The sequence below is a fragment of the Bison bison genome, unplaced genomic scaffold (assembly GCF_000754665.1).
Source record: "Bison bison bison isolate TAMUID 2011002044 unplaced genomic scaffold, Bison_UMD1.0 scf7180017864280, whole genome shotgun sequence".
Lineage (NCBI taxonomy): Eukaryota > Metazoa > Chordata > Mammalia > Artiodactyla > Bovidae > Bison > Bison bison.
The window spans coordinates 2,775,145-2,796,911 of NW_011494852.1; the positions used below are offsets into that span (position 1 = coordinate 2,775,145).

The following is a 21,767-nucleotide window of genomic DNA, read 5'->3' on the forward strand; positions in this document are numbered from 1 at the left end:
AGAAGACTCTTGAGAGTCCCTTGGACCGCAAGGAGATCCAACCAGTCCATCCTAAAGGAAATCAGTCCTGAATATTCATTGGAAGGACTGATGCTGATGCTGAAGCTGAAACTCCAATACCTTGGCCACCTGATGCCAAGAACTGACTCATTTGAAAAGTCCGTGATGCTAGGAAAGACTGAAGGCAGGAGGAGAAGGGGACAACAGAGGATGAGATGATTGGATGGCATCACTGACTCAATGGACATGAGTTTGAGTAAATTCTGGCAGTTTGTGATGGACAGGGTGGCCTGGTTTGAACTGAGGTGAGTGTTTGAACTAAAGTGAGTACTATTCATGTTCCCATTTTATTGATGAGATGGGTGTGGAGTGGTTAAACAACTTTTTAAAAGTCTCATGGCAGATTCAGACTTTAGACACAGACAATCTGATTCTGTAGAGTACTAATTCTTGACTGTAGCTCTGTACTGCCTCTCATTAAAACAATGGATTGACCCCATGAACTGAAGAAAGTTAGCTCTCTCTCTCTCTGGTCATGACTGGATACAGGGGCTCACACAGTGCTAAACAGACCCAGACTGTCTCCATGCCAGAGTTACCAACACCTCTGTTCTCTCCCGGGTTCTGACAAAAGTTCTGGAACTGAATCTGATTGGCGTGATTTGGGTCACTTGCCTGTCCTTGGGCCTGGTGGGCAAAAAGGTTAAACTAACACACCGACTGGTCAGGCCTGACTATGTGTCCACTTTTGGTGCTGGGGTACCTCCAGGCTGAGAGCACAAGGGGAGCAGTTCCCTGATGGCTGCTTCCAAAGCCACGGGACTAGATGTTGGAGAGGCCACGCTGCAGGTTCCAGGTGGAGCATGTCAGAAGATGTGATGGGGAGCATATTTATGACCCTGGAAACACCTCCTGAATTGTTTTGTTTTCAGGATTTTAGCAGTTTATTATGTCTTCTATGAAGCTTTCAGTTATGTGTCTTAGTAAAATTTCATAATTTCCGTTCTAGTGGCTGTGTATATTTTTAACATTCTTAACTATCTTTATTTTAGTTGCTACCGTGAATGAAATCTTATCTATTTATTTTTGGCTATGCTGGGTCTTTGTTAGTGTGCGGGCTTTTCTCTAGTTGTGAGTGGGGGCTACTCTCTAGTTGTGGTATGCGGGCTTCTCGTTGCAATGGTTTCTCTTGCCATGGAGTATGGGCTCTAGGGTTCTCGAGTTCAGTAGTTGGGGTGCGTGGGCTCGATTGTAGTGGTGCTTGGGCATGTGGGATCTTCCTGGACCCAGGGATTGAACCAGTGTATTCTGCATTGGCAGGCAGATTCTTTACCACTGAGCCACCAGGGAAGCCCAGGATGAAATTTTATTTGAAAGTTTTTTTCTGTAACATAGGAACACCCTTGATTTTTTTTGTTTATTTTTGTCTTATCTCCTGCTCTGTGGCTGGACTCAATAATTTTGATGTTTCATTTGGTTTATCTGGGGTTTTTTGGTATAGATCATGTCATCTATATATATCTTCTCCCTTCCAGTAGTTATATATCTTGTTGCATTGAACATAGGTTTTACTTTTACTTTTTGGCCACACCACATGGCTTGTGGAATCTTCTCTGACCAGGGACTGAACCCAGTACGTGGCAGTGAAAGCCCAGAAATCCTAACCACCAGACCACCAGGGAACTCTCTGTCTATCAGCATAGATTTTAATATATAAAACAATGAGCTTTAAGAATGAGCACTTTTTTTTTTTTTTAAGAATGAGCATCTTTGTTTTGGTCCTCATTTTAATGAGAATTCTTTGGATGTATTACTATTGATTATTAGTTTTAATAAATTAGTTTTATTTTGTATGTGATGCATACTTATGGCAAAAAATACAAACATTTCTGAATGCCATAAGTTCACTTTTCCAAAGGTCATGCTTCTCTCTTCCAACTCCATCCCAGTCCCAGGTAGAACCACTATTAACTGTTTCATGTATCTGGGCAGAAAACCACAAGTAGATACACATACACAAACATACAGGGAAAATACACCTTTCTAGGCCCTTATATATACCCTTAATTCCCTCAATAGCATACTTGTTAGTTACAATATTGGTTCTCGGTTTGAAAGAATAAGCCTACAATTCCAAGGCATGACATGTTATACCTGATTCTTCATTCTGGGCAAGTGTGTCACTCACAGGAAAGCCTTGCATGGTTTACAGCCTTTCTTTCTCCAGAAGAGTCATTATCTCCCCCTGGCTTGTTGGGGATATCACCCTCAAAGTAAGCTTGAGGTTGCAGCTGGTGTCCATGGGCTGGCTGCAGGAGAGCTGTCCAGTGAATGAAAGCAGGAAGAGTTCAGGGGTAATAACATTTGCACATGGATGCTGCCATGATGTCTTGCCCTCAGCTCTTCATTCAACATGCTACTCTTGGACTAGATTGGTGTTTTTATGTGGAGAGTAGTAACTGCTTTTTTTCTTCTTTCAACAAATATGTACAGAAAGATTGTCTGCTGTGTGCCAGGCATTGAGAATGTGACTGGGAGCAAAACAAAAGACCCTGTCCACATTCAGCTTAACTCCTAGGTACGGAAACAGACAAAAAATAAATGGCCCATACAAACATAATGTCAGGTAGTGAGAGGCACTATGAAGAAAATGAAGAAGAAAGACCTCTCTGAGGATGGAACACTGAGCAATGTCTGTCTGAGAGATAGAAGGATGCTCCAGGTACGATAGTGGTTCATTTGCAAATAGGGTCAGAGTGGGCCTCCTTCAAAGGACACTTGGCATTGTCTAAAAGTCCAGTGGGTAGGACTTGGCGCTTTCACTGCTGGGCCCTGGGTTTGATCCGTGGTTGGGGAATTAAGGTTCCACAATGTGGAATTTTGCATGGTACAGCCAAAAAAATAAATAACCAACTCTGGAGGGTTTTTTATTTGCTTTTGTTTTTTTAGGAATATCGTTCTTGAAAATAGAACTATACTTCCCAACCTCCCTTACAGCTAGGAGTGGTCACTTGAGTAAGTTCTGATTCATGAAGATATAACTGGAGGTTTTGGATGAGACTATGAGGAAGTTTCCTTAGAGGGAAAAAGGGTGCTCCCTTTTCCTTGCTCCCCCCAATTTTTTACTGTCTAGAATGCAGGAAAAATGGCTGAAGGTCATTTAATTATTTAGAACTGTGAGGTTATGTAAGTATGTAAGTCTTGTGGGAGGATGAAGAGCAGAAAGATGGGAACTGGGCTCCCTGTGATACCCAGGAGCCTCATCCTAGCTCTGGACTGCCAAACCCTAGACTTATTTTCACCTTTGTTGTTCACATGGCTAAGTCGTGTTGGACTCTTTGCGGCCCAGTGGAGTGCAGCACACCAGGCTTCTCTGTCCTCCACTATCTCCGGGAGTTTGCTCAAATTCATGTCCATTGAGTCAGTGTTGCTATTTAACCATCTCATCCTCTTTTGCCCGCTTCTCCTCCTGCCCTCAGTCTTGCCCAGCATCAGGGTCTTTTCCAGTGAGTTTGTTCTTCGCATCTGGTGGTCAAAGTATTGGAGCTTTGGCTTCAGCAACAGTCCTTCCAATGAATATTCAGGGCTGATTTCCTTTAAGATTGCCTGGTTTGATCTCCTTGCTGGTTTTCATCATAGAAAGAAGTAAATATGGATCTTATGTAAGCCACTGCATTTGTTGTTGTTGTGTGTAGATAAAATGAATCCTAACTGAAAGGAAGCAGGAAGATCGGTTAAGAGGCTTTTACAGTAATCCAAGCAAGAGATGACTGTAGCTTGGAATAGAATGGTAGCAGAGGGGGTGACTAGAAGCAGTTTACTCTTTTTTAGTGTGGTAAACTATACATAGCATAAATGTTGCCATCTTAACAGTTTTGAAGCATATAGTGGCATTAAGTACATTAATATTTTTTGCAGCCATCGACCACTGTCCACCTCCAAAACCTCTTCGTCTTCCCAAGCTGAATCTCTGCCCACTGAGCAGTAACTGCCCCTCCCCCTTCGCCTGCCATAATCGATGTGCACTTAGTTCCTGTCACTGGCTTTTCACTGTTTCATGTCCTGGATGATAGTTTATAATTATACTTATTAGTTATATAAAGATGTATAGTAGTGTAGCTCAAATATAAAACTTCCTATGTGTGTTGCATGGTAATAAATTTTGATATGTTTTATTTTGGAAAGCAGACTGTAAAACAACATATGAAAGTGAAAGTTGCTCAGTTGTGTCCGACCCTTTGCGACCCCATGGACTATATATAGTCCATGGAATTCTCCAGGTCAGAATACTGGAGTGGGTAGCCTTTCCCTTCTCTGGGGATCTTCCCAACCCAGGGATTGAACCCAGGTCTCCCGCATTGCAGGTGGATTCTTTACCAGCTCAGCCACCGGGAAAGCCCAAGAATACTGGAATGGGTAGCCTATGCCTTCTCCAGCAGATCTTCCCAATCCCAGGAATTGAACTGGGGTTTCCTGCATTGCAGGCAGATTCTTTACCGACTGAGCTATCAGGGAAACCCCAAAACAACATATAAAATGAGCCAATTTTGGGAAAAAAAGAAAGTTTCAAATGTAGGCTGTTTTGCAAACATGTAATCAGTGATTATATCTATTTAGTAATATCTGACACTGTTTTTTTATTGTGCTGATCTTTTCTTCTTAATTTATTTGCAGTGAATATATATTACTGGTATAAAAGTTTCTGTGAATCACAGTGCTTGAAGCAGTTTAGAAACTGTGTCTGATGATATTGTTACCAGCAGTAAAGCAGCGTGTCAGGGGCAGAATGTAATCTTGTCTGAATGATTAATGTTTGCTGTTGGCTCATCCATCCTTGGGCATGTGTTAGCTTTCTCTCCTCCCTAGTTCTTTCTCCTGTACATAGCATGGCAGCTTCTTTGTGCTCTGGGTTGATACCAACTGCAAAGAGATTATTGTTTTGTTAATTGCTTTAAAAAACAAAAAGTTTAAATACTCACTGTTAATCAGTTTTTAGGTCAGACTCTACATCTTAGTTTCAGTGAGCTTGGTTTTTACATTTTCCTACTGTAATTTAATCTCCATAAAGTACTTTCCATAGTCCAAGCGTGGTCTGTTGCATTCTCTATTTCTCTGGAGACACATTTAGGTTCTTATATCACATTCCGGTCTGTTGGTTAGGTCATTATGTAATAACTGTGGAATTATCATAAGGACAAAAGATTGAGAACACTTGGAACCAATTGTAATGTTTAAGGTACAAGTAAGTTTTGAAGAGAAAGAAATGATTGAATGACCTTGGAATTTCTAATAAAAGCCACCAATCCGGATTGACTTCATTTCATTCATTCTTGACTTTTAAACTGATCAGAAATAAATACCAGAACGCAAATGTTTGACACTATGGCATATGCAACATTTCTACTTGTTCTTCACTTTGCAGGGATATGAGAAAGACGATTTGTTCAGTGAGTTTGAGTAGAAAATGAATTTAGACATTGTGTATATCAATGTGAAGATCACAAGGTGTGTCACAGATGGGGTGGACTTGGGCAGTCTGTAATTTCAACATGTGGGGATATAGTAAGGGCTGAGTAAGGCCATGGCCCTGGAAGAAGAGTAACTAAAAATTTGAAAATATTCTAGGAAGGTAGAATTGACTTTGGTGGTGTAGAAGGGGTGGTCTTTTGGGGCTCAAAACAGGGTGACCTTAAACTAAAATCTGTTTTAATTAATAAAATAGAAAGATCACTGAAAAGAAAAGGTTTCCTCGTTTTATCCATAAAGATAACCCCCTGTATAGGTCCATTTATAGAGACATGGGAAAGTGAACACGTACCTTTTTCTTCTGTCATCAGCAATTCCCAGAAAACAAGGTTTTATTTCAGTAGATGCTCAATGGCTGTTTACAATCCAGAATGCTTCATGGATATTTGGAAGCAGTAGTGGCAAGGTCACTTATTGTCTATATTCAGGAGTTGGGCTTTTATGAGGAATTTAAGTCATACCAAAATATTCCTCTCTCTCTCTTTTTTTCCTTCTTTTTTTAAAGCTGTGCCGCTGCATGGTATGTGGTATCTTAGTTCCCCAACCAGGGATCAAACCCATACTTCCTGCAGTGGAAGTACAGAGTCCCAACCACTAGACTGCCAGGGAAGTCCCCAAGATGTTTCTCTTAATGCAACTCTGATAATAGCCTTATATTGCCCCAAATTCCATCCAGTTGGGATGCCTTGAGATCAATGTGTGTGTGTGTGTTTTTTTTTTTTAATTCAGATGCCAAGGGTAAGATTAAGTCTGATTGCTTTCTTCATAATTCTTGAATGAGACTGATGGGCTGAAGGCCCAAATAGATGTTTTGGGGCTTGGAATTCCTTAAGAGGTAAGAGAAATTGTTCCTTTTCCCAAGCTCCATGTGCCCTCTCCCATTTTATTGCTGTTTGCAGCCAGTCTTAGCTGTTTTCTGCTATGCAAATCATGAACTTCAAGACTCATGCCACCCCAAAGGGCCACAGGCACTTGTAAAATTTGTTGCAGTCCCTTTCCCACTATCAGAGAAGACTGAGCCATGCCTCTCAGTCTTTGTTCATCAGGGTTCCTGCACTGCTGTCCCCTCCCCTTCGTGATATCCTTAGCCACTGTTGTGGCTACCTCCTGGATCTTGTCATATGAAAATAGCACAGTCTGGTGGTTAGAACAGTTTTTGGAGTTAGACTCAGTGTCAGATCTCTACTGCACCACTTATTACCTGCTTGACATTGGAACAAGGTTCTTTCTCTCTCTAAGCCTTGGTGTAGTTATCTGTAAAATGGATGAATTGCTGTCACCCCACAGCTTCACTTCACTGCATGTAAAGTACTTGGTATGGGTTAAACACTCAGTAAATGGTAGCTCTTGATTGACATGGACTTCTGGAGCTCCAGTGACATTTTAATCTCACTGACCACTCATTTGTCCTTCAGCTTGCTACACATGTTCTGCATCTTCATGGGATCCCATAATCCAGGAAATGGTCTCCATGTGGAAGAGAAAGTTGAGACCCTCCTGGTCCGGTGGTTAAAACTGCACACTTCCAATGCGGGGGCCATGGGTTCAGTTCCTGGTCAGGGAACTAAATTCTCACATGCTGCTCTGCCAATATATAAGTAAATAGATGCAACTTTAAAAATAAAATTAAAGAGAAAGTAACTGTCCTAGGCCCTTGGGTCACATGCTTTCAGATTCATAACTTTAGAGTCTCTATTGCTTTCCAGGTTTCTCAGGAAGACCCCAAGGACTGGCACATCCCTGGGTCAGGGAGGATGGAGCCTGTGACAGGAAGGAAACTGGGCTAAGACAGGAGATATTGTAGAGAAAAGGTGGGCAGAGGCAGGCTGGAGGTTGAGCTCCATCCTCCCTCCAGAGAATACACTTCTGTTACTTAGGTACACTTGTAGAATACGTATTCTTTAGATAGCTTTTCCAAGATCCAGGGTAACCATGGTTTTGATTGGCTTTTTAGTGAATTGTTTACAACACAAATATTTTATTACAACCAATAATTTGTGCTCCATACCTCATATAAGTAGGGGGAGGGAGATGCTGAGGTCTTGTTTTTGCCACTTCTTATACATAAGGAAGAAATTTAAGTTAGACCTCTCATCCAGGGTCAAGCATGTGAGAAGTGGTGGTGGCAACACTCCAAATGTCCCCCTTCTAAAACTGACCACCATCTCTCCCCATTCATTCCTGCAGCAGCGACATCCTCTTTCCACCATTCTGCCCTCAACAGCAAGAGGACCCTCCCCAGCCCGCAGCTTGCCATCAGCAGCATTATCAGAGTGTCCTCTTCTGGGCCCAGGACACTCAGGCCCTCAGAGGCCGTTCCTAGAACTTCCCTTCAGAAGGGACAGACGGAGTACTCCCACTGTTCCCGTGCTCTTGTCCTCAGAGAGCCTTTTCCTTCCCACCTTGCCCCTCAGTGTTCCTTCTCCAGTAGCCCCTGCCTTTGCACATCTACTTACTGTCCCCCACCATTAGAAGGTAACCCTCAGAAGGACAGTGACTTGTTCACTGTATTTCTTATAGTATCCTCTAGCTTTTTTTGTGCTTTGTACATACCACACACTCACATATTACACATTTGTTGAAAGAATGAATGACTCAGTTGTATCTGTCAGAAGCTGAAAGAATGTGAGCCCAGAGCGGATGGCACAGGGCACGTCACTGCTCCCTCCTCCCCCCTCAGCTGCAGCCTGCCAAGAGGCCAAGGAAGAAGGAGGAGGAAGAGTTTGTGTGCCTGGGGACTCGGCTTCAGGCCTCCTCTGGGTTTGCTCTGTGTGGAGCTTCAGAACACCGCGTCATTCTGGCCTGAGCCGGTTAAGGGTGAGCGTCTGCCATGGGTCTGGTTTCAGTGTTGCCAGCACACAGCTGTCTCTAGGCGTGTAGATCTTGTTGAGGGCAAGGTGCACGCTGGCTAAAGGCATAGACACTTGAGTCAAGTGAGCCCTCTGCCAAATTCAGTTTGTGTCCCCTTGACAAAGTTTCATAACCTTTCTGTGCCTTAGTCTTATTGTTTGTGAAATGGGAATGACCTCACATGGTTGTTCCTAGGATTGAATGAGAAAATCCATGTGAAATCTTTAGTGCAAGTGAGGTGCATGCTGAGTGTTCAAGCTGGCTGATACTGCGTACAGTGCTAATTAAATCCTGTTTTTTCTGTTTGTTTCACAAGTTTCAGGTTGCTAGGTCTGTTTACTCTGTGTGGCTCACTCTGCGCATCTCTATGAGAAAGAGCTTTGAGGGAGTAAGTGGAAACCCAGGAGGTTTGGGTGGGAATTCAGCCTGTTTTTCTGATTGTTCCCTGTAGACAGAGGATGCTATGATGTGAGATGTCTGTGTTTGTTTTAGTTTTGTCCTGGTGATTTCCACAGGGGAAAATAATTCAGAGGGAGTAAGTGTCACCGCTGGGAACTTGCCTGACTCTTTCTCCAGGAGGAAGAACTCTGCCTAGTGCGGGTAGGAAAGGGCAGCATCTGAACTGTGCGCTGGGAGGTGAGAGCGCCAAGGAGGGGCCTTCTTTCTGCCTGCTTCACCAGGCCAAGGTGTGGGCCCTGGGGTTGAGTGGTAGTTGCTGTAACTGCAGTGGGAACCGTCACCATGCCCCCAGGCAGTGCCCCCATGCTGGCGACTGGTGGGCCCGCTTTGCTGTCCTCCAGTGGGATAAATTACAAACTCAGTTAAGTAATTTTTTGTTAGTAAACCACTCTATAGGCCAATGAAATATGAAATACTTTCCACTAAAAATGTTTTGCGGGACTTCCCTGGCAGCCTTGTGGTTTAATACTCTGTGCTTCCAATGCAAGGGTCATAGGTTCAATCCCTGGTTGGGAAACTAAGATCCTACATGCCACATGGCATGGCCAATTTATATATATATATACATATATACATATATATATATATATATATATACAGGGTTTTTTTGAATGTTATGAGGCATGTAAAAAAGTTACAATAAAGTTTTGTTGTTATTGTCAAATTTGGTATGGATAAAACTAAAAGATTAGGGAAGATGTCAGTAATCTGAAAAGTGTCTGTTCAAGTTGCTTTGCAAGTAACAAATTCTTATCTCCTTTAAAGAAAAAAGAAATAGGAAATTGTAGAGAATACCTTGTAGCTGGAGTTAACACAAGAAAGCAAACAGAGAACAACAAACAGTGCGGAGAATAGCTCTTGCCAGTGCCAGAGGTTGGCAGATAAAGGCACATTTGTATCTTTTGGTGGTGGTATGTTGTAGGAGAAGGCAGTGGCACCCCACTCCAGTACTCTTGCCTGGAAAATCCCATGGACGGAGGAGCCTGGTGGGCTGCGGTCCATGGGGTCGCTAGGAGTCGGACACGACTGAGCGACTTTACTTTCACTTTTCACTTTCATGCATTGGAGAAGGAAATGGCAACCCACTCCAGTGTTCTTGCCTGGAGAATCCCAGGGACAGGACAGCCTGGTGGGCTGCTGTCTCTGGGGTCGCACAGAGTTGGACACGACTGAAGCGACTTAGCAGCAGCAGCAGCATGTTGTATGTTTTTAGTACACATATTTTTATAATTATATATTAATAGTATACATTAACATCGCATTATGTATTTAGTAGCTTATAAAGTAAATTTTCTGCTTTAATGGACTATTGTATTAATCAGTCAGCTGTACTAATATGTATTAGGCAAGTGGTGTTCTCCTGATCTGACACATGGATGTACCAGTATGTTTTGTTAACTCTGAGAAAACAGGTCTGTCAGCTTTGTTTCATAAGACTGGAAATATGACATACAGCTATGGTAATAACTATGTAATTACTATGTTAATAACACTGTTACTAAAACAACCTGTATCTTTGGATTCCATTTCCAATGGAATATGTTCTTATAGTCAAACTGACCTTTCAGGTTTCTAATCATCTGGCTTTTCTTCTGTCTTCTGAATACTGTGTGGAGAGAACTGGAATTGTGGCTTGCTGTGATTCCACTGAAGCTCACAGACAGTTCATAGGATTCTGTGAACAAGAATCCAGATGAAGAGAGTGGAGGACGGGAGTGAGGGAGGCGAGGGGGGAAGTGGGGAGGTCCATTCAAACCTTGAGGCTGGTAACTTGGTTATAATGTTTTGACTTCTAAGCACCGGGCCACCCAGGTCCAAATGTGAGAACAAAGGCAGATCCTTCTAAATAAAGCATGGTGACTTTGTAACTTCCATGTGATTTCAGAATTCCAGTTAATTGTTACCTCTACTCAAATTCATAGTTGAGAAGTTATTGCAGTAATGCAGTAGCAACCCACAACCTGAAAGTCCCTGACTCTCTTGTCTTCACAGGTGTTGGGACGATGCTTCTTGACAGTGGTGCAGGTCCATTTCCAGTTTTTGACCCAGGCGTTACAGAAGGTGCAGCCCGTGGCTCACTCGTGCTTTGCTGAAGTTGTTGTGCCAGAAAAAAAGAACAGCAGCAGTGGCGGTGGCTTATCTGGCGCGGGCCACACGTCGGAACTGGAGGAGGCCGTGCGGTCCTGGCGCGGGGCTGCTGAGGTAATCCTGACTCCCGGGAGATGAGTGCCCTTCGTTCACATAGGAGAGGTTCCAGAGGGCCTTTGCCTTTTGGTTCTTAAAAGGGCCTTTTTATTTAGAAGTGTGAGTTTTCAACTGCTGTCATTAGATTGTTGATTCATTTAACAGTGAATGCCTTTGTAAATGCTCACTCCATACCAGGCGTGCACCAGGTACTGGGAAGACAGCCTCTACTCACAGCCTCCTAGGAGAAAGGGCTTTACAAAAGCAGGGTTGAGGAGAGGCCTTTGACAAGAAGTGCAGCAGAGTTTCTAGGAAAGGGACCAGAGCGAAGAGGCTGGAGGGCAAGGAGAGTAAGCAGTCAGCTAGGTAGCTAGGTGGGGATGTCGTCAGCAATGACACTTCTTGTTGGTATTTTAATACTGCTTTGTTTCTGAGGCTTGAAGAAAAAAGCCTTGCAAGTCAACATTTTAACTAGGATTTACTGTTCCATTTCACAGAGTAAAAGAGAATTTATATTATAATATTTAGTTTGACTCATAACCTCAATTAAATTGGCAAAATTTTTGATTTTGTTTTAGAAATCTCTAATCAAATTTGTAAACATCTTTCAACATTTTAACATTATATGTTCTGTTGTTTACTTAGTTCAGTATTATGATGTTCCGTTGCATTGTTATTTCTTCTCAATTTCTTTTCGCTGTGTTGGTCCCTTTCATTTTAAAGATTCTCCTCTGCTTTCTTGGTGTTTATTGGAGCAGCCATGCAGTGCTAATTGGGGGCTGAGTGCAGGAGTGGTACCTGCTGATTTCATTGCAGGTGGCCAGGCAGTGGGATCCACACCTTTGTCTTCTCACCTTACAGCCCTCTGTGCCCTCCTGGCTGCCGTCTCCTGATCACACTGCTCACACTCTACACTCTTTGTACCTGACTCAAGGTCTTCTCTACCCAGCCTGTGGGTATCATTCATGCTGAGATCCCAGCCCAAGTGAGCAGCCTTCTGGTGCTCCTGTGACCTCCTGGCCTTGACCTTTTCCTTCACCCACTTCTGTCTGCCCTGGCTTTCTGCCTTCCTTCCTTTGCTTTCAACCAGTGACCCTGCCCCCTACACACTGAGAAAACAGAATGTACCTAGCAGCAGCCCCTCTTCTCCATTTCCACCCAGATGACACACGTCTCCCATTCAGACCCTCTCCTGTTCCTTGCTCTTGGTTCCAGCAGAGGAGGCGCCCTCCCCGCCTGTGCAGTCTGCCTCTCTCCATCCTGCCCCTGCCCTCAGGGCCTCTGTACTAGGACCCTAGGTTTTGTCTCCCACCTCCTCAGCATGTTCCCACCAGTACACAAATAGGCCTACAAATAAAAATCCTCCATGCTCTGCCCTGTTTCTCTGCTCTTTTCATAGCCAGCTTCTTGGGAGAATTGTTTGCCTCACCTTTGATTCACGCTAAAAAAAATTACTATTATCAGATATTTCAAGCATATAGGAAATGTCACATACATAACCATCTATCTTCCTTTTAGCTTTGTGAAGTGAATCTTCACTTTTTGCCACATTTGCTTCATACCTTTTATTTTTAACAGAAAATGCAGTTGAATTCCCTTTATACTTCTCCACTGTCGTATTCATATTCCTTTCTCTCTAGAGATAACCTCTTTTGATTTTGGAGTGTGACTCCTATGCATATTTTTATAGTTTTATTCTGTATGTGTGTATCCATATGTATATTGTTTTGCACAATATGAAGCTTTATATATAACGGGCATCATTCAGCTCACTAAAATCTGGCTTCCACTCCTCCACCAGAACATGCCTTGTCTTGTCAAGGTCACTGGTGCCTTTGGTGTTGCCAGAAACATTGGCAGAAATCCAAGGATCCCATTGACTCCATTTAGCAGCTCACAGCGACTTGGGCCCTGGAAATCCTCTCTCCTTATGAAGAACCAACTGCTCTTAGTTACCCTCTTACCTCCTAGGATAGCCTCTCCAACCGCTTTGCTATCTTCTCTTCAACATAACTTATGAATGTGAGTTCCTCAAGGCTCAGGTCTACGTGTTCTTTTCCCTGAAGGGCCTCCATCTAGTCTTGGAACTTTAGAAACCGCTTGTGTGCTGGGGCCATGGAGTGTGTGTGCCCAGTGCCCTTCTCTGTGGTCTCAGGCCCCCGTGTTCAGCTGCTGTCCTCCTCAGGTCTTCAGATGGCTCAGCCCTTGGCCTTCCCACATACACCTGTTCCTCTTCAAAGCATCCCTGCGCTAGCAAGTAGCGCCCTCTCACACTGGGTCCCTTGTGCAAGAAACCTGACATTTATCCTCCAGTTTGTCTGTCACAACTGCATCCAGTCCACACGAAAGCCCCGCAGACCCTGCCTCCAGAATACTATTGTAGACCTATCCCTTCATTCTGTGTCCACTGTCACTGACTTATTTCAGGGGATCATTACTCTCCCCTGACATCTTCAGAGGCTGGGCCTGCTTCTCCCTTTCCTGTCTTGCTGTCCCTCATCTCTCTCTCTTTCCTTAGGATAAGGGGTAGACCTGTCCTATGACCTGCCTAGTCACACATAGTCTGGCTCCTGCCTCCCCACCAGCCGCCTCTGGCCACTCTCCCCACTCCCTGGGTTCTAGTTCCTGCGCCTACATCTCTGCCTGTCCGCCCCCCTCCCTGACCCTGCACTTCTGTTGACTGCCTCCTCCTCTTTAAATGCAGCCTAAATGATGATTTCTCAGTTTCTTGGGTGCTCCCTGTCACAGTTCTTTTTTTCCCTTGGGATGAGTTTTTCCATTTTATATTTTTTAAATGTTTTATTTGCTTGCCTTTTCAACCTACGAAGCTGTCAGCTCCAAGATTATAGGGACCAGGATTGATGCTCCACTGTCTATCCAGTGACTCCTGTAACGTAAGACCTCCTTATGAGGTCTTACATATTTTGACTAAATGAAGAGTTCTAGAAAGAGAGTCAAATGGTTTTAAACTGTGGGACTATTAGGGTGCAGGGAGTGATTGGTCTTCATATAGAATTTGTGAAGCTTTGGAAATCTATGACATTATAGCTGCTTAATTTCCTTTAGTCTTGCAATGTTGGTAAATGTTATAACTCCATTAACCTAGAAGAACAAAAATTAACTGTTTAAAAATGTTATTTGTTGTACAAGTATTATTGCAATAAAAATAGATGTTGAAAAAATTGAAAGACAGTTCATCCTGAATCCTTCCTTACATCTAATAAATCGAATATATATTTTTCTATATTCTCTAGTCCTGATCCATATGTATAGATAACTAGCATTTCATCACAAGACACAGATGAGTCTTCCTGTTTTTCTGTCTTACGTCCTTATGTCTTCTTGTTTGTCTGTCTTATATATTCATTCTTGTTGTTTAGTTGCTAAGTCATGTCCAGCCCTTTGTGACTCCATGACTGTAGCCCACCAGGCTTGTCCGTCCATGGAATTTCCCAGTCAAGAATACTGCAGTGGATTGCCATTTCCTTCTCTAGGGGATCTTCCCAACCCAGGAACTGAGCCTGTGTCTCCTGCTTAGTAGGCAGATTCTTTACCACTGAGCCACCTGGGAGGTTCAATGTACTCTTCATAAACATATATTTAATGACTAAACAATAAGTATTTCATTTTTCTGTGAGGATTTCAAAAGTTCTGTTTTTCCTTTAATGTTACAATGTAGTTTTTTTCCTACTGGTGAGGTTTTTTACTTTGGTGTTTAGGACCACTCAACCAAATAGATTTATTTTTTAATTTTGGAAACTTCAAGGGCCAATATACTATGATATCTATCTTTTTAAAATAGAGAAACTTAAAATGTGATTAATATAACAGGTAGGTAAGTCTTTTTCGCAGGTTTTATTTTTTGATTGTGCCGTAAGGCTTGTGGGATCTTTGTTCCCAGACCAGGGGTTGAACCCAGGCCCTCAGCAGTGACAGTGTCAAATCCTAACCACTGGACCACCAGGGAATTCCCAGGGGGTTTCTTAAATAAGGTAGTGCTATGTCAGGTTTGTTTTTTCATCAATGCTTGGTTTAGTCTTTCAGAATTTCTGGCTGCTCTCTTTATAATAGAGATAATCCAGAATGACTAATGCTAAGATAGTTTCTTGCTTTATTTTAATGGTTTCTTTTTTTTTAAATTTTGCTAGTATCTGTAACATCTTCGTTTACCTACCAGTGATTATTTCTGTTGCAGGCAACATCTAGACTGAGAGAAAGAGGCTGTGATGGCCGCCTGGCAGGAATTGAAGTTCAGCAGCTCTTCTGTTCTCAAAGTGCAGCAATTCCCGAGCACCAGCTGAAAGAACTGAACATAAAAATTGACAGTGCTCTGCAAGTATGTTTTTCAAAACTAGCACATTAATATCTGAGGAATGAAAACAAGGGCAGGAGTTAAAGTTTTGATGTTGAACCAGTTGGAAAGAGTAATAGGATAGTAGTTGGCCTCATGTCTTTTAATAATTATAGAAATTTACAATTTCTATTTTCACTGGACTTTGTCAGTTTAGAATCTACTATGTAATCTTGATTCCTAAAAACACTTTCTTTGCAGGCATATAAAATAGCTCTGGAAAGCTTAGGTCACTGTGAATACGCAATGAAAGCTGGTTTCCACCTGAATCCAAAGGCGATAGAAGCCAGTTTGCAGGTATGTTACTCTGTCTGGTGGCTCCGGTGAGCTGTGGTGTGGCAGTCACGCCGTCCACATGAGCCCGTCGTCTCAAGAGCTGAGCCGTGGGTCATCTCTCTTGTCCTCTCCGACCATTTTCCAGGGCTGCTGCAGCGAGGCAGAGGCGCAGCAGACGGGGCGGAGGCAGACCCCGCCGCAGCCCATGCAGTGTGAGCTCCCCACTGTGCCCGTGCAGATAGGATCAAGCTTCCTGAAGGGGGTCTCCTTCAACGAGTCAGCCGCCGACAACCTGAAACTCAAGACGGTAGCTTCCCATGGGGTTCCTCCAACCGGGGTGTGAACTTGAAAATAGAGTTCTTAAGGACACCTAACGGCTTGTAAAGAATCTGGATTAAAAAGCAAAACTGAAGTGAAGACAGGAGGCATTGACCTTCCTCAGTAAACTGTTGTCTAAAAGCAGACTAGAGTGACGTTCCTCCACACACACATTTGATAGGTCTTTATTGAGCAGCCGTTAGTACCAGGCTAGGAGGTTTGACAGCCCCCTAGGTTGTGATAGTAACCCAGCACGAGGGGGCCTCAGCTAGAGGATTAGTGATGTGACCCTTGAGAAGAGGACTTACTGAAAGACCTGAAGAATAAGTGTGGGAGTGAGGCTGGGGCTGTGAGACAGCCAGGAAGTGAGAGCCGTTCCAAGAGCTGAAGGCCTTCCTTAGAGCTGAAGCGGGGTGTCCTCTGGCTATCCAGTACAGTCCCTAGTAGGATTTGGATTTAATTGTCCTGAAATGAGGGCTGGGCTCTTCTAGTTTGTTAAAGTTGTCCAGGTGATTCTAACGTGTAGTCAGACCTGAGAGTCTAGAACAAGGGGAGACATGGCACTGACCAAGGCTGGAGAAGCAGCCCAGGAAGATGGAAAGCCCCCAATTTGAGGCTGGTGCCCCACCCTGGTAGGTCACGTGATTAGGTTGGCATTTCTGAAAGATCTCCCTGGCCTCAGGATAGACTTTTGGCTGGAGGGAGAGCAGCACTGAAGGCTTTTGGCCATGGCCCCATCTGGTGATGATGGGAGGCAAGTGGAAGGATTCAGGAGCAACCTGCTGCTGCTGCTAAGTCGCTTCAGTCATGTCCGACTCTGTGCGACCCCAGAGACGGCAGCCCACCAGGCTCCCCGTCCCTGGAATTCTCTAGGCAAGAACACTGGAGTGGGTTGCCATTTTCTTCTCCAATGCATGAAAGTGAAAAGTGAAAGTGAAGGTGCTCAGTCGTGTCCGACTCCTAGCGACCCCATGGACTGCAGCTTACCAGGCTCCTCCATCCATGGGATTTTCCAGGCAAGAGTACTGGAGTGGGATGCCATCGCCTTCTCCGCAGGAGCAACCTAGAGGTTGTAATAAGCAGGACTCCATGATTAACTGGCTATGAGAGGGAGGGGAAGGGAGATGAGGCCCAAGTTTCTGGCTTGGACAGCAGTTTTGGTGCTGCTTATTAAGGCTTGGCGATAGTTGTCAAAAATACATTTTTGTACATGATTTTAAGATTGCTTTTGGAATGTCCAAGTGGAGCCATCCAGCAGGCAATTGGATGTATGGGTCTAGAGCTCTGAAGTGGGATCAGGCCTGGGTCCTCACAGACAGATGGTCTCTGGAGCCAGAAGAGAGGCTGGGGGAATCCAGGAAGTGTGTGGAAGGGGTTCAAGGAAACTTTGGCATTTAAGAGAGTGGCTGTGACTATTTTATAGTCACAGGGCCATACATGAACTTCTTCAGGCATGTCCTGTATCTGCCACTGTGGACTCTCCTTATGGTACCTTGATCAGAGTACACTGTTGCTGTGAAGTCCAGCTTGTTGGGAGAGTTCTGGATGATCGGTTTGTTGTGAGAGAATGTAACGCAGGAATAGCCAGATGGAAGAGGCGCCTGGGGCAAGGCCTGGGGAAGGGACTTGGTGGCTTCCTGTTCTCTCCAGGCAGCACAGTCCCAGCACCTCCCTGTGTTCTCCAGCCCAGAAGCTCCTAGGGTAACTTTTGTAAAGAGACTTTCGCCAAGTTAATTTCATTTATGATTTTGTTCAAAGTGTATAAAATAAAAGGTTTTGAAAGTACACTATAAAAATGTTGTTTATGGTTATGCTCTTGGGACGGGCTCTCACTTCCTGGCTGTCTCACAGCCCCAGCCTCACCCCCACACTTATTCGTCAGGTCTTTCTCTACTTAAAGTCCTCTTCTCAAGGGTCACATCACTTAATCCTCTAGCTGAGGCCCCCTTGTCCTGTGTTACTATCAGAACCTAGGAGGCTCTTATGGTTAATGTTTCAGTGAAATAAATAAGAGGAGAAATCTTACTCTAGTACTCAAGTAATTAGGACTGTTTGTGGAGCGTCCTATGTGCCAGGCATGTGTTAAATGTTTCCCATGTATCCTCTCAGTTAATGCTCACCCATGAGGTAGGCACAGCCCTTTTCCCCACTTGTCAGAGGAACTGGAGCCCAAGGCCGCACAGCTAGAAAGTTGCAGACTGGAATTGGAGCTTATGCTGACCACTTTTTCATCCAGAATAGGAATGAAGTTTTCTGGTATTTACTTGTATCAGATGATTTCCTTTCCTTCCTTATTCAGAGGGATTCAGAACTTCAGAATTCCTTAGCCAATTTGCATCAGTAGATTGCTAAATAATGCTGTGTTTTGTGCTAGAATAGAAATCACATGTGTATTAATGCACATGTATCCATATCTAGCCAGTCACAGGTTTGAGAAAATCTTTGAAGGTAATTGATGAGAATTACTTAAGAAATCAAAAATGAAGTGACTTGGGAGAAAATAAAATTCTCTTCTCTTGAGGGCTATTTTGTACCTATAAATGCATTTCTGTAAATTTTGGAACCTTGTATGGCTTTATTTTGAGGTGTGAACTCTCTTTTTATCAATCTGTAGCATACGATGTTACAGCTGATCAAGGAGGCAGGCTGCTATAATGGAATGACACCCAGGGACGACTTTCCTGTGACTGAAGTCCTGAACCAGGTGTGCCCATCCACGTGGCGGGGTGCCTGCAAGACTGCCGTGCAGCTGCTGTTTGGCCAAGCTGGACTGGTGAGTGAACACTTGTGAAGGACAGGGGAGAGTAGAGGAAGACATTTTAAGCATGTGAGCATGTGGTGTGGGCTCATGTGTGAAAACATTGGATAATATAAACAGCCCTTTGGTTGCTGCAGAGTTTAGACAAGATGGGAAAGGAAGAGCATCATTAAAAGGTCTTTTTTTGTCCTTTACTAGATTGATGTTATGTATTTGCAGGGGACCTAGTTGCAAAATGGTGTCTCAGGCTTTCCAGATTTTAAGGAAACCATTACATTAGTGATGATTTGGTAGGCCCTTTCACCTGGCCTGACTCTCCAGGGCTACAGTGGGTGTCTTTCTGTTGCTCAAACACAGCAGCCTTCTTCCTGTCTCAGGTTTTGCCCTCGATGTTCCTTTTCCCTGAGAATACTCCTCTCAGATCTTCATGTGACTCTCTCTTTCTCGTTTTCCTTACATCAGCTCAAACATCACCTCCTCCGATGATATAAGTATTGCCCCATCCAGTCACTTTGTATCCCAGTTCTCTGTATATCTCCTTTTATACAATAAAAATAACAACAGCAACTCCAAACTAAGTTTGATCTCTTCACCTTCGGTGAGAAGAATAACTTTTGCCACATTTGGGTGGGTTAGGAAATCAACATCTAGGTGTCTTTAATTTTTGGTTTTTTTTTTCACTATTTATTTGGTTGCACCGGGTCTTTTGTGACACTCAGGATCTTTAGTTGCTGCATGTAGGATCTAGTTCCCTGACCAGAGCTCAGACTCGGGCCCCCTGTATTGGGATTGTGGAGTCTTAGCCACTGGACCACCAGGGATGTAACAACATCTAGGTTGTTGTCAGGCGCCTTTGATTTGTGAACCTTATGTATTCATCCTATGTTCTAGCATGAAAGATTGCTTTCTGAAGTGTTATAGGTCCTCCTCCAGGGGATCTTCCTGACCCTTGGAGGAAGACGTGGCAACCCACTCCAGTAATCTTGCCTGGAGAATCCCATGGACAGAGGAGCCTGGCAGGCTACAGCCCAGCAGGTCACACAGAGTCTGACACGACTAAAGCAACTTAGCACACATGCATAGCATTTTAGAGATTAAAGGAAGCTAATTAGAGATCAAGATAATTAAAGAACTGTTTCTACTCTGATTCCTACTTTATTCATAAAAGGAACTGTTGGGAGGATGCAGTCCTTCTGTTTGGTGTGGGTGAGCGCTCCAGTGGCCCAGCTCAGGGTAGTACTTGCTTTGTAGAGGGCCAGGTGGGGCCTGTCCACAGTGTTGAGTTACATTTCCCTTAAAATCTGTTCCATAGTATAGGAACTCCTGAGAAAAAGAGTAAACTGGAGACCCCTGGAGCCCACTGCTTTGAGTAGATTGATCCATATTCCCAAAGACCATTTTAAGCAGCAGCAGCAGCAGCAGGGGAACCATGTCAATAAGTTCTCTAGAAAGGAGAATGTAAAATAAGGCAGGAAGACCCAAAGGCGGTTTTGAGAAAACATCAGTTAAAAAAAAATGTTCCATGTTATTCAGAGAGCAAAAACTTCTTCCTAGTTCTCTGCTCCTTGATCCCAGGGCACCTTTGTGTGTGACTGATGAAAAACTTCAGATTATTGTTCTGGGGATGGGAGGAGAGAGGAAACACCTGCTTGTTCCAACAATGGCTATTACTTGGACAGGAAGTCTTTCCTAAAGAACGCTGCAGACCAGCTGTGGGAACTTACAGCTGTGGAAATCGGCTCCATTAGATGCTGAATTTGGAATCCTACTAAGCAACTCTGCACAGCTTTGCCCTTCCTAAAATATTACAGATTTGTTTTTAAAGTGTTTTATGATTATTTTCTTAAATTTCTTTTAGTTATTTGAAAATATATTCATCACTTTGTTACACCCTTTGAATTACAAAGGATACTATATCATCTGTGTAATATTAAAGACTCTCCTCAGGACTTCCCTGGTAGTCCAGTGGTTGAAACTGCACTTCCAATCCAGGGGCCACGGGTTCAATCCCTGCTCAGGAAACTAAGATCCCACATGCTGCATGGCACAGCCAAAAAAACGAAAAACAAAAAGCTGAAGAAAGAAACAACTCTCTTCGAGGGAGTTCCCTGGTGGTCTAGTGGTTAATACTCCATGCTTTCGTAGCTGTGGCCCGGATTCAGTCCCTGGTTGGGGAACTGAGGCCCCACAAGTGCACAGTGTGACCAAAAACAAAACGAGAGAAAATCACTGAGAAAGGATTGGTTCTGCATTTTTCCTGAAGTAATTCTGTTCTTATTGATGGTTGAGGATAAAATGGCCTTAACAAAAAGCCTCACCATCTTCTGGCTCATATTTGGTCATTACACGTAGGCTGCTCTAAAAGCATTGGTTTGATTTTTAATGACATTTTTACTTCTTTCAAGTGCATCAAGTGAAAAAATACTTAGATGAAGGAAACAAAGTAATTCCTAATTAATGTATTTACAGCTTGGAAGAAGTACTAAAAATGATTGTGAAGTTCAGTACATCCTGCACCTAGAATGCAGTTTCTGTTTTTTTGAAGTATTACTGTTTTCAGTCATCTTTATTACTTGCTGTTGTCTCCATGGGATCCTGACTGGCCTGTGTGTTTCTGTGTTGCCAGATAGTTTGCTGTCTTACCAGAATAGTTCTTACCAGAGTCACTCAGCATTGATAGGCTCATGCATTTGATTTGTTTATGATCCATTTTTCTCTTTGAAAGCTGATTGTTGTTTTTGTTTCTCTCTTAGGTGGTAGTTGACACAGCACAGATTGAAAATAAAGAAGCCTATGCCCCCCAAATCAGTTTAGAAGGCTCCAGAATTGTGGTTCAAGTCCCATCCACATGGTAACAGAACTCTTACACTAACACAGGCCTAAGCTTTGATTGATGTTTGCACATCTTTGAAAAGATTGCATTGCTTGTGACAAATTTGTTACTGAGTCCACAGCTTTTGAACAGAGTATATCATTTTCTCTAAGTCACCCAGCATTTCTCTGAAGCTGAGTATAAAACATAGAATTTCTTCTCCTTTGTTCCAG

At 43.5% G+C, this 21,767-nt stretch overlaps 1 protein-coding gene across 1 annotated transcript in view; it reads left to right on the plus strand.

Moving 5' to 3' along the window:
* KIAA0355 (KIAA0355 ortholog) overlaps positions 1 to 21,767 on the plus strand; it is a 78,132-nt gene that overhangs the window by 40,047 nt on the left and 16,318 nt on the right. The window contains 6 exon segments of the mRNA XM_010849283.1: positions 10,828 to 11,037; positions 15,215 to 15,355; positions 15,572 to 15,667; positions 15,792 to 15,953; positions 18,579 to 18,737; positions 21,476 to 21,573. Coding sequence (XP_010847585.1) covers positions 10,828 to 11,037; positions 15,215 to 15,355; positions 15,572 to 15,667; positions 15,792 to 15,953; positions 18,579 to 18,737; positions 21,476 to 21,573 — 866 coding nt within the window.